The following is a 13,970-nucleotide window of genomic DNA, read 5'->3' as shown; positions in this document are numbered from 1 at the left end:
ATAATGAACACTCCGTCTACCTCCTTGGATTTTCATGAGGATGAAATGAAAGAATCTAATTTGCACTCTCATCTACATGAGGCTTAGAACAGGCCTTGGACAGGCACAGAGGAAGCCTTTATTAATTACAACTTTGCTTGGAGGGTTAGTAGGCAAGTTCAAAGCGCCAGATCCTGCTGCTGGGATAAAGGGAGACGTTCCTTGGGCTCAGAGATATTTTGGGGAAACAGTCATCTGCCTCAGAGCCAGGATGCCCCCACATGGCTGTTTTTCAAATGGAGCAAAATGTTCCGGTGGTAACTGATTTCTGGGTGACCCCCATAGACACTGAGGGTGTGGGGCAGGGTTAGGAGCTGTAGCCAACTGAGTTTTCCTCTAGGCTGTCCAAAGGCCAGTTCTGATTTTACGTAGTTGCCGTGAAAGTGACTTTCTCTATTCCAAGACTGCTTGTGTTTAGTATCCAAATGTGACCTGGGAATTTTATTACTTTTTGTTTGTTTGTTGGTGGTCATAGCCTGATATTAGAAATGCAGTGTCTTAGAGACCTGGTATGACGTGGTTGGTGACACTGATGATGCGGTTGGTGACACTGATTGCTGGCATCTGTGAGATGGGCTATCATGAGGCTCAGTGCTTGGCGTCTGAGGTGTGTGTCTCAGGGAATTCCTCTCCCCGACTCTGCAGCTATCTACACACCCGGTGTTCAGCTGGCCAAGCTGAGACTCAGAGGTGCCCCCTGGAGTGGGAAGGTCATGATCTGACACTCTAGAAGAATAGAAAATGACAGCAAGAGTGGACAATAGGCATTGGAGACTCCAGAACGTGGGGAGGTAGGGGGGGTGAGGGTTGAAAAATCACCTGCGGTGTACAGCATTCAGGTGACAGAAATACTGTAAGTCCAAACTTCACCACACGCAGTGTAAGGAATCTGCACTTCTACCTCCTAAACATAAGCATCTCTTGGCCTCAGTTTCCTTCTTCATAAAATGGGTTCTGATAAAGATGGAATGTGACTGGTTACACAGAAGTGACTGGGGTCCAGAAAGTGCTGAAGGCCTGGCTGGCTGGGGGGTGTCACAGGAGGATGGGCTCACACCGGGGCCAGGCTCAGAATGAGTCCGGTAGCAGGCCAGGTCTCCCCAATGCACCCCATCTTTCCTCTTTTGCAACCTCCCCGGGTCGATAGATGGGGTGGTCATTCACTTGGCCGACCTCACTCTTAAAGAGAGAGGGCAGGGAGTCACGAGCCCCAATCTGGCTTCCTACAGGACCCCAGAAGACCAACAGGAAGCTCTCTGATGAGTTAAAAAATTAAAAAAATTAAAAAATAAAAAGGAAGGGAGACTACAGAGCCCCACCCCAGAGGGGTCGAGCTTCCCTTTTGACAGAAAGAGGACCAGATGGCCACCCTCGTTTGAGATATCGACAGTGACCTCTCAACGCAACAAACAGAAGTGCATCTGCCCCTCAAGGAAATAAGACCTTCTTAATCCCAGCCCTGCAGCCACAGTGGCTGTTGTCCACCCCTGCCTGCCTGGTGCCAGCCCAGCTCTGTGGCCCGGTGGAGCCCAGGCGGGAATGGAGTGTCTCCCTGCTTCCAATCCTCGGAGTCATAACTCACATTACTTCCATCCCATCTGCACCCAGTGAAGGCAGAGCAGGGAAAAGAGCATAAAACACAAAGTTCCCACAGACAACATCTGTCTCAGTGCAAACAATGGACCATTATCTTGTAAATAATTCTGATTAAGCTGCAGCATTTCCTCCTGAAACTGGCAGTGGGAGTGGAGCAAGAGGGAGGAGGCGCTGCTGGAGCTCCAGCCTGGGCGCCAGGGGCTGCACTTGGGGGTCTCCCTGACCCTCCAAGCCTCCACAGCATCCCTACCCACAGCCACTGGCACCCTTCTCACAGGCCCGACCACCAGGACCACCAGCAGTGGGAGGGCCCATCCCATCGGCCTGGGACCTACAACCCCAGGAGGCTTCGGAAAAGTTTCCCTGCTGGGATCCTTTTGTCCCTGCTGGCCTCCTCTCTCAGTCTCTGGCGCTGTCTCTCTCTCTCTCCCCTCTTCACCCATTTCTTCCACTCTTTCCTCTCCTCCAGCTGCAACCTCTGTCATTTCTCTTCTAGTCTTTTCTTGTTTTCTCTCTTCTTACCTTCTCCTTTTCTGTTTTCTTTTTTTAGGTCTGGCTCTGTTGCCCAGTCTGGCCTCCACTTCCAGAGCTCAAGTGATCCTTCCGCCTCAGCCTCCTGTGTAGCTGGGACCACAGTCATACGCCACCACGCCCGACTCTTTCATTTATCTTCCCAGTTCTCCAGGTTCTCTTTCATCCTCCTCCCTCTTCTCTTTGCACTGTATTTGCACTTCTCTCCCTTTATTATCGTGCATTTCTCTGCCTTTTGGCCATTCGCCCCTCTCTTGTTTTCTGGTCCCCTTAGCCCTGGGTCCTCTGTGGCACTTTCTCTCCTTTGGTCCCCCCATGCCACGAGCCTGGGGCTAGGCCTCCCCACCATCCCATCCAAGAGAGACCTGGACATGATGGGAACTCTGTCTGTCTGGAGGTTCCAGGCCTGTGAGCCCCAGCCTGTCCTTGGGCTCATTGCCAGGGGTTGTCAGGCTGGGGAGGGGGCCCATAGGAATCCCTCTCCCCACCACTGAAGCATCTGTCATCATGCCCAGGGCCTCTCCCTCCTGTGTCTTCTGGGATGTGAGGTCACCCACCTCACACAGCTCCTGTTGCAAAACCCAGTGTCACAAAAGAAAACCAGGGACTTCACAAAACCACCCCAACAGGACATCAAGGTGTTTAACCTGTGCAAATGGGAGGGATTCATTCACTTTGCAGGGGCATTTACCCCAAAGGCCTCAAGGAAATCCCCCTTGTGATTTAAAATGAAATCACTGGGTATCATTTAGAAAGGATAGTTCTAGAGCCCAATGTCTTAAAGTAATGCAGAAACTACTGATACAAGAATCTTGGCCACTGATTGGCCACCAGGATGATTTTCTAAAAACTGCTTAATGGTAAATACTTTTTACCATTAGAAAACTGTAAAAACAGCTCAGTTGGAGCCCACGGGGGTGTGTCTGCCCATCCCGGGAATGGACTTACTGAATTCTCATATGGGTTCTCCCACAAACCTCCAGATGTGTTCACCCCAGGAACGGGAGACTCCCAGACAAAAACCTTCCAGCAGTGAGTACAAATTGGCAAGGATGAGGGTGGGGCCCCATGACTTATAATAATCTTCCCAGATTCTCTACCCACTTGGCAGGGTTTTAGCGGGTTCTAGGTCTTCATGGAAGCTCTGCCTGGAGTTTACACAGCAGCTGAAAGCCTAAAATGAGAGTGACTCGACAACCTCCAACTTCTTCATATTCACTTTATTCTCTTAAGGATACACAAGTGTCCCATTGGATGGATGGTAATACTGAGGCAGTTGCATAAAGAAATGCCTAGGTCAAGATGTCCAATGGAAAGCAAAAAGCCAAGGACTTGAGGGTTTCCCATGTGAAGATAGTGTATACTGTTCCAAACTACGCCGGGCTTTGCGAGCCCAGGGTGATTTTGAGTGACCAAGGGAATTCTGTGGTTGGAAAAGTGAGACAGTCACGGGCAGTGAGGGAAGTGAATGTGAACTGCTGAACTAATTCTGTGCTCTGTCCGTGCAAGATGAGAGCCTGAGCCGGCGTCTCTCGGTGCCTGGCTTCCCACCCTCTAAAGGCGATTGCGTACGTGTATTGAAAGGGAGCATGAGGCGCTTATATCCAAAAGGGACCCCCTGGATTCACACATTGGTATCTGTAAAGCGCTTGAAGAAACCCTGATCATCATGAAAAACAGGATCTTCTCAAGCTCAGCTGTGAGCTCAACAGGTTGAAAACTAAAAGAGAAGAACGTCAAATAATCAGATGTTTTTCTTGCAGGTCCGTGAGCTGAAAAGCCAGTTTCATTGATCCCTTTTCTATTCTTTTTCTATTTTGACAGACTTCCAGAATTAAAAGAGAAAATCCTCAATGGTCTTTTCTAATTTAATAGAAATATCTTCATGATGAGGCAAGTTTCATATGCCCCTGCACTGGAATGGCAGATGACCTCGCCCAAATGGAAATCCCGCATGTCCTTATGTTCTGGCCCCAGAACACATCCCAGGGACCGTACTGGCGTGCGGACTCCAGGACTCACAGGGAAAAGTGAGGACTAGAAAAGGGTGGTGAAGACTGGAGTTTAAGACCTAGGAGGTTCCGGAGCAGACATCCAGAATGCTCCCTCCTTTGGCTGAGAGGAAAATGGTGCTCAAAGAGGAGACGTGAGTTGTCTAAGCTCCTTGGAGCATGATTGTTCTAAGGCGCTTTGTCTCTTGACCCCCAGGCCAGCTCGCCCATCCTTCCTCCAGTAACCCAGCCCCTAAGCTGAGAAGCACTGCGCTTCCCTCCCCACAAGGAGCCATGACACGCACATCTGTTCTCATCCTTGGCTCTGGTAGGTCTGTGACTTTCTACAGGGAATCCAGGAGGGTGTAGAAACACTCCCACTTGTAGTGTTGGTTCCTCACGCCTTCCCTCTGGTTGTCTGGCAATGCCAATGGCCCCTTGCTTCCCTCTGCCTGAGGGCTTTCTCTCACGGTGGGAAGAATGGTTGGCCATCAGGTGGGCTGGAGGGCCCCACCACTGCTGGGAGACTCAGAGCTGGTGTGTAAATACCCCGTCTCCCTCAATCCTTGAAGAGATTGTTCCTAGGGGAGCTCCACACAGTACCTTAGAGGACCCTCAAAGGGGCCAAGTCCCCTTGTTCCTACAATACTGACCATCTAGTGAGCACATCTGTGCTTGTCGGTTTACCTGCCTTCTCTGTCTCCCTTCCCTGCTCCCTCAGTCATGCTTCCTGGGTCACCTTCCACATCAGCTACCTGCATCCAGGTTCTTACCTCAGGATCTGCTCTAAGGAGACCCCATCTAGGTCACTGAGGAAGTCCTAGGGCATTGAGAGGACTAACAGTCCCTCTACTTGACAAGAAAGAGCTCATCCTAGTGTAAATCCCTAAGTATCCACCAAGGCCACTCTGCACCCCAGCAAAACCTCCACCTTCAGCCCTTCCCCAGGTGCAGGGAGCACCTCGGAGTGGCCTATCCTTGTGGTCAGCCCCCGTCCTCTGCCCAGGACACACAAATCCCTTGACTCAAGAAAAAATCGACTTGTCCATCATATAAAAAGAGCAATAATTTGGTAAATTAATCGCAAATTTGCTTTCCCCGCTTGGTTGGCTTTCTCCTTTTATGTGGATAATTGAGAGCATATTATGTTAATTTGACAACAACAGAGGTTCAAAAAGAAAACTTAACCTTGTGAGCACTGAGTTACCATTAGATGGGTGTGTCTGGACAACTCCACAAAGAACATGAAAGGCAAACCCCTCGTGAAGCCAGCCAATGTCTGGATGCACAAATGGCTATTTTTGCTAATGAAATAGCTGTGCAGAGTTCCCCAACTTTAACCTTGAAAATGCGCGTCTTTTGCTCCAGAGGCAGAATCTGCTTACGCAGAGACAACATTGCCAATGCGCCGCTGCAGATTTGGGAATGTAATTTAATCATCGGGAAGTTTCTTTGAGAAATAAGTGATTATACTTATCTCCCAACGTTTAGCTTCTTTATCTCCAACCAGAATATCTACAATCTCATCAAAGCAAACACACTTCCGAACATGTGTAAATAGAGAAGTGGCTCTGAAGACTCTCTGGCTGCAAGGCACTCTGCCCTTCTGTGGCCTCTCTCATCTTAAGTTATGGATGTCTCCTTGGAACTCTGCTCCATGTACAATGCGGGAATTGCTGATCCAGACCAGGGCGCTCATGTTAAGAAGGGTCCAGGTCTCAGGCTGAGGGTAGATCCCATGGGTGAGGTTTCTGTTTGCTCCAGGTCTGAATTCATACAGGTGGGGCTTGTTATACTCCTCTGTGTGGCTAGATCTCCATGTATGGGGAAGGTGGGCTTGTTATAATCTCATGTGTGGATGGGTGGTGGCTTGGGGGAAGATGGGCTTGTTATATTTCCACGTGGGGATGGATGTTGGTTTACAGGGGAAGTGGGCTTGTTATATATCCATGTAGGGATGGATGATGGTTTATGAAGGAGGTGGGCTTGTTATACATTCACGTAGGGATGAATGATGGTTTATGGGGGAGATGGGCTTGTTATATTCCCACGTGGGGATGGATGATGGTTTATGAAGGAGGTGGGCTTGTTATACATTCACGTAGGGATGAATGATGGTTTATGGGGGAGATGGGCTTGTTATATTCCCACGTGGGGATGGATGGTGGCTTAGGAGGAAGGTAGGCTTATTATAATCCCATTCGGGGATGGATGATGGCTTGGGGGCAAGAAACACAAAAGACATGGAATTCTCGACCCCCTTGCAGAGCTGTGAAATGAAGTTGGCTCATTCCATAGAACTGAATCCACCCAGCTCCCCAGCAGGCAGAAGATAGGATATTCCCAAGAACATGAAATTGGCGAGAAGGGAGTTGTTACTCAGGGATGGGGGTAATGAGGAGGAGGAGGATGGAAAGCTGGGGGGCGTGTATGGCATGAGTGCCCTGAAATGAGAAGATGGGAAGCAGGACAAAGCTGGCTTCATAAAAATAGGAGAAAGAGAATCCACAAAGGCCTCCTCTAAGCTTGAGAAGTTTCCACTGGGGAGCGACTCAGGAAATACCCCCTGCTTAGGAAACGGAAATGCTTCCGAGTCCTTCAGCTTGGAGATCCTGTTAGGGGGATTGGGCCCCCATGGAAAGGAAGAGAGAACAGCAGAATTCTGAATACATGGCTCCAGGGAGCCTTCCAGGCTGTCAGCGCAAGGGGCTGGGATGATCCATTTCCTTCAGCAGCCTCTCCCTCACTGGCTTTGCACTTCCTCTGCTTCCAAGGCCCTGCCCCCGCATGTGGCATCTACACCCTCTGGGGCCCATTCCCAGGAGGACTGGCAAAACCCACAGGTGCTGGGGTGCCCCAGGGTTGCAGGAAGTGGGCAGGGGTATGTACACAATTGTCAACACCAGGAACAGTGTGCTCAGCCCTGGACAGAGGCCCCGAGAAAAAGGCTTGGAGGAATTTTCCCTCCATGTGTACCTCATTCCCTTTGGGGCAGGTCCTCAGACTCAGGGGACATTGCAAATAAAGAAAAACCTCTCCTGGGGCCCTACTTTTGCGCAGGCTCGGCCTATAATACATTGGTGCTGGCAACTGGCCCTGCCTGAATGTGGCCACGCAGATGTGGGGCCTGGAGGTTAGAGTCGTTCACTTTACCTTTGCTAGGCATTTAGGGATCCATCAGTTTCCATGGGAACCCATGGTACATGCTCCCAGCTTCACAGGAATGGAATCGGGCAACAGTCGTGGGCACCGACCACCGGGAAATCGGACAACCTTCTTCAAAATCGACATTTTCCCTTTGAAGCTTCTATCATGTCTTCTCAGACTCCAGATCTCTCACTTTTTACCTCTTTTCCACAATGAGAGACAACCTAATACCATACTGCGGTCTTTGGAGCCAGGGTGCCTTGGAAAGGTTTTACGAAAAACACAGGAGGAAGTGTTTCAACCAGCGAGGGTGACAATAATTGTCCTGTTGTGGAGAACAGCGTTAGCCAATGAGCATTTCTGGCTTTCCGTTTCCTTGTTACACAGAGGACACTTTATTTATTTGGGGATGTGAAGTACAGACCTGGGCTTGAGATCATGTCCTACCTCCGGGCCCCCAGCAGACCCATTAGACAAGGGCGCAGGGATGGTCATTGAATTTCAACATTTACAAAGCACACCCAAGCAAAGAAGCTGGGAAACACCATTGAAACGGCAAGACCCTCAAATCCAGCTCACAGACCACAAAACCAAGCAACACAAACAAAAAGCAAAATCAGTCCTTCCCGCACCCCTTCCCACCAGGAGGCAACATGGAAGAACAGGCAAAAGCCTGTTACAGCAAACACAGGTACAGCCCAAAAATGTCAGCAGAACAAAAAGCTTCCCAACTCCACGAATCCTCAGTCTCTTCATTACAAACTACCCCTTTGCAGGATGCAAAGAACACGTTCCAATTGGCTGCAGGGAGTTGGGGTGTCAGCGTTTCCGCATCTGGGATGGGGCATGGTGGCCTTCGTGCTCTGTGCCCAAGTACCCCCCTCCCCCACCACCCCAGCCACAGTTCCCATGGACGGTTGTGGGGTCTAGACACCTAAAAGTCACTTGTACAGAGAAATGGGCCTGTGTCGCCTGGCTGTCCCCCGCCTGCCACGGTCATCCATCCAAATTGGAAGGTCCTTTTTCACTTGCATGTTTATGAATTGTTACTCAAAGGGCCCACCTACCTAAGGGTGGACGGGAAAATGCAATGATCTGCCCAGGCAAACAGCCCAAGGAGCAGGGTAAATGGCATTCCCTGGATGTCCTGTTGAGGCTTCCAACAGAGAGAAGAATGTCAGGGGCTGAGGGGGGTGTTGCGGAATGAATTAACATAACGACTCCAAACCGCACTAATGTTTCACAGCTTTTTTTTTTATTAGCAATACCAAGATAAGTTACTGAAGCATTTTTAGTATTATTTTACATTCCATTCATAAATGACCTAACTTGTAACTCAGCATACAGCACACTTAAAGATATAGTTTGACACTTATTCGGAAAGCTACAATTATTATAACTTACATGCCTTCATTACCAGGAACACCTTAATATATCTTCTAATTACTTCAACAATACTCCAAAGCACACATCACCCCATACAAGTTTACACATTTTGCTTCAATCACCATTTTTAGGTTGCAGATGTCAAGGTGCTATTCACTGAAATTTTACTGTCATCTGCTCCTGGTTAATATGACGACCTGACACAATATTAAACTAGCAATATTTCTGCTTAAATACTACGGAGAAAGAGAATTACTGCACTTTTCTGTATTCTTCTAAAGTATTACAAAATACAGGACAATCAGACACAAGCAGTAATACCCACGAGACGATTGCCGGGCCCACCTCTAGACGCTCAGGTGAGCTGGTGGAACAGCCCCCACCCCCAGCCAGGTTGTCCACAGGTGAAGGGATCTGTCAGCCGCCAGCAGTCACTCAGGATTTATGACTTTGCAGGAGTTTTCTCTCCTGCTCAAGTTACTAAGCCTTTGCAGTCCATGACTAATAGTGGAACATATGGGGTAATATTTTTAGCCTCTGATTCTCTGTTATATATACTGTAGGTTGGTGCGCCGTGTGTATACACATACCTATGTCAATAGCAATTATTTATGCAACACACATATGTGTATACATTCTTCTCTTGACTTTACACGATTAACAAGCAGCCGATAACCACCGAGGACCACGAACAGACAAGGGCAAGTCCAGATAGACCGACTAGGACAGGGGGTGTCACTTACCTGCAAGAAAATGTGCAGATTCATTAAATCATCCAGAAACCATTAGGGCTAGAGGTATTTGAAAGCAAGGGCAGGGCCACATCCCTTAATCATTTAATGGAATCATGACAATAAAGTGATATTTATAAAATTTGGTCCTTCTGTCTCTGGCTAAAGCAAGAATAGTCAACATGATTAGGGCAGGTTGGCAATTAGACGTAGAGGTGCTGTTGATCAGCGCTAAGTAATAGGAGATAATTACTGCTTATTTGAAACCTGGGCTTAGCACACAACATCTGAAATTAAAAAGAAAAAAAAAAAACCCTGATACCTTCAGCAGCTAAGATGTAGCCTGCATCTAGATAGCTGTCAGTTTCAACCAGAGCTTTGATTCAGCGTCTAAGAAGGCAGACGCCAATGCTGAGACCCAGGGCACCTGCACCCACTTATGACACGGATGGACTCACACCGTTCCTATTTCAGATGGCAGTGGCTGGGTCAGATTGGAGGATCTACATTTCCTCGGTGATGTGGCTGTTCCAACAACACTCTGTTCTCTCAATACTCTCTTCCTTCCTCCCAAGATAAATATTTCTTCTTCTCTTTTTTTAACCAAAGAGGTTGATTGCTCTCTCCTCCCACCTAGGCTTGGTCCTGAGCCGTAGGTATTATGCAATCCGAAGAGAATATGGACATAGCAACTAACATTAATGCTACCACACTTTTCTCCTGATTCAGAGGCCCTGTTGATTCAGCCAGTAGCTTTTGGAGCCAAAAAAACATGCAGCAAAAAGGAAAGGAACATAAACAAGGCTAAATGTCACCAGTGTTTGCCGACTTACAGACACCATCCATTTGTTTGTTCTGAAATGACGAGTGGACCCTTTGGCAAATACAATGGTACTCACACAACAGTTCTGTCATTCTGCAGTGCAAACGCCATCACGTCAGTGGCATTCCCATTTAACTTAAAAGAGGGAAGGAGAACGGGAGAAGAATGCCTTTGGAGTTTGGAGACAGCTGCCATCCAGAGAGGCTGCCTCTCCGTCAGACGTCACAGTGCACCCAGCAGGGCTCTGCATGAGGGCTGGGGAGAGCCCGCTTCAGGTGCTGATTTCTGCAGGAGATCCCAGGGGACAAGGCCTGTGTTTGTCCCTCTGGAGTCAAAGAGAAAAGCTCTGTAGCAGGTTGTGAGGCAGCCAGCAGGGGAAGAACAGGGCAGTGATTTGTATTCACTCACAAGGTTTTGCCCTTGGACTTGAAGGCAGCCAAATGGTCCTCCCTCCTGGAGTCTAATGTCAGACCCTGGACACACAGTACGAATGAGAGCAGACTAGACCATAGAGGTCAATAGCTAATCTGTAAATTATCCAGTCGGGCAAAGCAGGTAAGCGCAAAGGTGTGCTTTATCCGTGGTCTCTGAGGCCAATCCATGTGAGAATCAGCTCACGGAAAAGAGAAGGAACAGCTACGAGAGCACATTTGTCTTTAAATAAAGTAAGGCAGCAGCAGAGATAAGATATTGCAGCAGAGATGCCCCAGGTCTCCCATACCCCCAAGCCAATTGCCTTCCTGCGCTGGCTGGGTATAGCCTGCCCTCCCCACATGCTCGGCAGACTGGAATTCTGTGGTTCTCTTCCTGTGATATTTTCCTAACTTCACCTCCCTTCTTCATTAGAACCTGCTGGCTTCTGGACCACACTGAAGACTTACATATGATGACAAATGTGCCAATGGCCATGGACTGTGTATCACTGTGTATCTCATGCCCCAGCCCTCCTTCCAAGTCTCTAACTGACTACAGACCTTTGCCATTTCTTGGTCAAAGACTGAGGCCAGGCAGGACTTATTTCCTACCCCCCAAGCACTTGCCTGATATCAGGAACAGAAGGGAGTGGAAACAGAAATGGTGTCTCCATTGGGATAGGAGGTCATCCCACAATTGCCAGAATCATCTTCAAAGCAAACTTCCCCACATACCAAGAAACAGCTATCAACAGTCCATCACGGAAGAAGCGAGGAGATGAAACGTGCCTCTCTAACACTGATGGAGGTAAGGTTGATGCTTGCAGTGCTTAAGGGACAGCTACGACCCGAAGATGTCTGCACACTGACACCATTTCCTTGCAGCGGTTTCACGTGGATGCTGAGCTCTGCATCAGCATGCAAACTCAACTGAGAAGCACTGATCCAAGCGCTTTTATGTTTATTGTCTATTTCATCCCTACGCTTCCTTCCATCAGTGAGGAAACAGGCTTTCGCAGAGCAAGCTTGCTTCAGCGACAATACATGGCCACTGCCCGCTTCCTCTTCTGTGTGTGCAGGCTGTAAGGGCGTGGCTTACAGTGCACTGAAAGTGATGGGGTGCACTGTGCTGGAAGTGTTCTTCTAGAAGCCTTTAATGCATAGACAGAGGTGTGGCCTAGCAGAAACAGGGCACCAGCCCATCTGGGTGAACAAGTCCTCTACCTCTGGAAAGTCTCTCTCACACTTTTGGCTTTGGCATTACTGGACAATGGATGGGGCCCTGTAGCTGATGAAAGGTCTCTCATCACCATCTCACCATCTAGTGGAATAACAGAGGACCAGATTTTGAACCACTCATTCTCTAGGGATGACCACAGAAACACATTTCTCCTTACATCAGAACAGGGGTTGACCAATTAAGACCCCATGGGCCAATTCCAGCGCACCACCTGTCTCAGTACCTAAAGTTCTAACAGAACACAGCCACAGCCATCATTTTCCTGTTGTCTATGGTGGCTTTGGTGCTACTTTCAAAGCAGAGTTGAGTGGTCCCCACAGACACCCCATGGACCGTGAGCCAACACTTTTATTCTTTGGCCCTTTAAGAAAACATTTGCTACCTGTTGCTTTAGACTGAGTAGCTGGTAAAAGGTTAGATATTGGCTGGGTGCAGTGGCTCATACCTATAATGCCAGAACTTTGGGAGGCTGAGGTGGGTGGATCACGTGAGGTCAGAAGTTTGAGACCAGCCTGACCAACATGGTGAAATCCTGTCTCTACTAAAAATACAAAATTAGCCAGACTTGGTGGCGTGCATCTGTAATCCCAGCTACTCAGGAGGCTGATGCAGGAGAATCACTTGAAGTGGGGAGGCAGAAGTTGCAGTGAGCTGAGATCATGCCATGACACTACGGCCTGGGCAACAAGAGCGAAACTCCATCTCAAAAAAAAAAAAAAAAAAAAAAAAATGGTATTTTGCCTATACCGAGAAATCCACAAGGCTTAGAGGGAACAGAAGTCACATTTTAAAATAGTTCAGCTTGGTTATCCTCGTTCATCTCATCACACGTTTAAAAATACACGAATTAAAGAGGTTTCAATGGGCCTAATTTCTTGGGGGTGGATCCCCATTATTTCACTAGCATGGAAGCCCAGAGGACTCTGATTCCATAGTCTCAGATATAATTTGGGTTTGCGAAGCCACCAGCCCAGTAATCTGAGGATGGTAAGTTGGGAATGTTAGGATGACTGCTTGCATTCTTCCTCGCTTCCTCCCAGGCCCCAGTGGGTCACCAGGTCTAGTAGCCACTGCACACAGTGCAGCCAATATCTAACCTTTATTTTTTCTTTTAGAGACAGGGTCTCGCTCTTTCACCCAGGCTAGAGTGCAATGTCGCAATCCTGGCTCACAGTGGCCTCGAACTCCTGGGCTTAAGCAATGCCCCTGCCCCGGCTTCCCAATGCGCTGGGATTACATGTGTGAACCGCAGTTCCTGGCCCCAGCCTGCTCATAGATGCTCCCAGTTCAGCCAGGCTTCCTTGAGCGGCAGTCACTACAGAGCAGAGTCCCTTGGGGCAAAGGGGAGGGTGCTGTTCTCCCTGCCTTCCCCCTCATCTGTCATTCATTCTCCTCCATCCTGCCTACCCCTGGGTCCACCAAAGGACACAGCGCAAAGGCTGCTTGGGAGACCTGGCACACAACAATTCCACGCCCTGGCTATCTACCTTGGGTTTGAAAGGCAAGGAGTAAGGGTGAGCTGGTTGCTCAAGCCAGATCTACAAACTCCCTGATGAAACACACTCTTTAACCATTCCATGCAGCAGGTCCCATGGGTGCTGTGCAGACCAGCCTTGGTGCTGTGTACACAGGGAAGCCTGCCCCTTCTAAGCCAAGTGCCGACCCAACAGTGCATTAGCATTTCTCAGTCTGGACTCGGCTTGTCTGCCTTGCTTTGTCCATGGATGCAAACACAGCTCTAGTCTTCCTCTCTCCATCTTTAAGCACTCATGTGGAGCCTGTCCCATTACAAAACCAAGGTCAAACACTCCAATAACACCATGGGCACATCCAAGTCCTCCGATGGCACTGGAGTACCCTTGTACATTATGTTCCTTGACAGAATAAAGAAATGGGACTCATGCCTGGAAGCTGGAAGTCACCTCAAGAAACTAAGGATTTGATTGGAGTGGGATTTCCTATAATGAGATCAGACCCCTGGTGGGATCTGACCCTCTGTGGAAGCAAGGATGCCTGTCCTCTGGCTTAATCCAAGATGGCTTAACCTCTTCCATGGGATTATTGTAATATGTC

The 13,970-nt window shown here is 48.7% G+C and overlaps 1 protein-coding gene across 42 annotated transcripts in view; it reads right to left on the bottom strand.

The window, feature by feature from the left end:
- ZNF536 (zinc finger protein 536) overlaps window positions 1-13,970 on the bottom strand; it is a 492,436-nt gene that overhangs the window by 144,994 nt on the left and 333,472 nt on the right. For 9 of the 42 annotated variants that reach the window (XM_078359579.1, XM_078359580.1, XM_078359577.1 and 6 more), the window contains one exon: window positions 8,538-9,433. The exons of the other annotated variants lie outside the window; for them this stretch is intronic. In XM_078359579.1, coding sequence (XP_078215705.1) covers window positions 9,426-9,433 — 8 coding nt within the window. In that variant the 3' untranslated portion in view covers window positions 8,538-9,425. Of the gene's footprint in view, window positions 1-8,537; window positions 9,434-13,970 lie in introns of those variants that run through there. 42 annotated transcript variants of the gene reach the window in all.

This window comes from Callithrix jacchus, chromosome 22, assembly GCF_049354715.1.
Source record: "Callithrix jacchus isolate 240 chromosome 22, calJac240_pri, whole genome shotgun sequence".
In the NCBI taxonomy this organism is placed as follows: Eukaryota; Metazoa; Chordata; class Mammalia; order Primates; family Cebidae; genus Callithrix; species Callithrix jacchus.
Note: the sequence above shows the minus strand (reverse complement) of the source record. Positions and strands in the feature narration are given on the sequence as shown.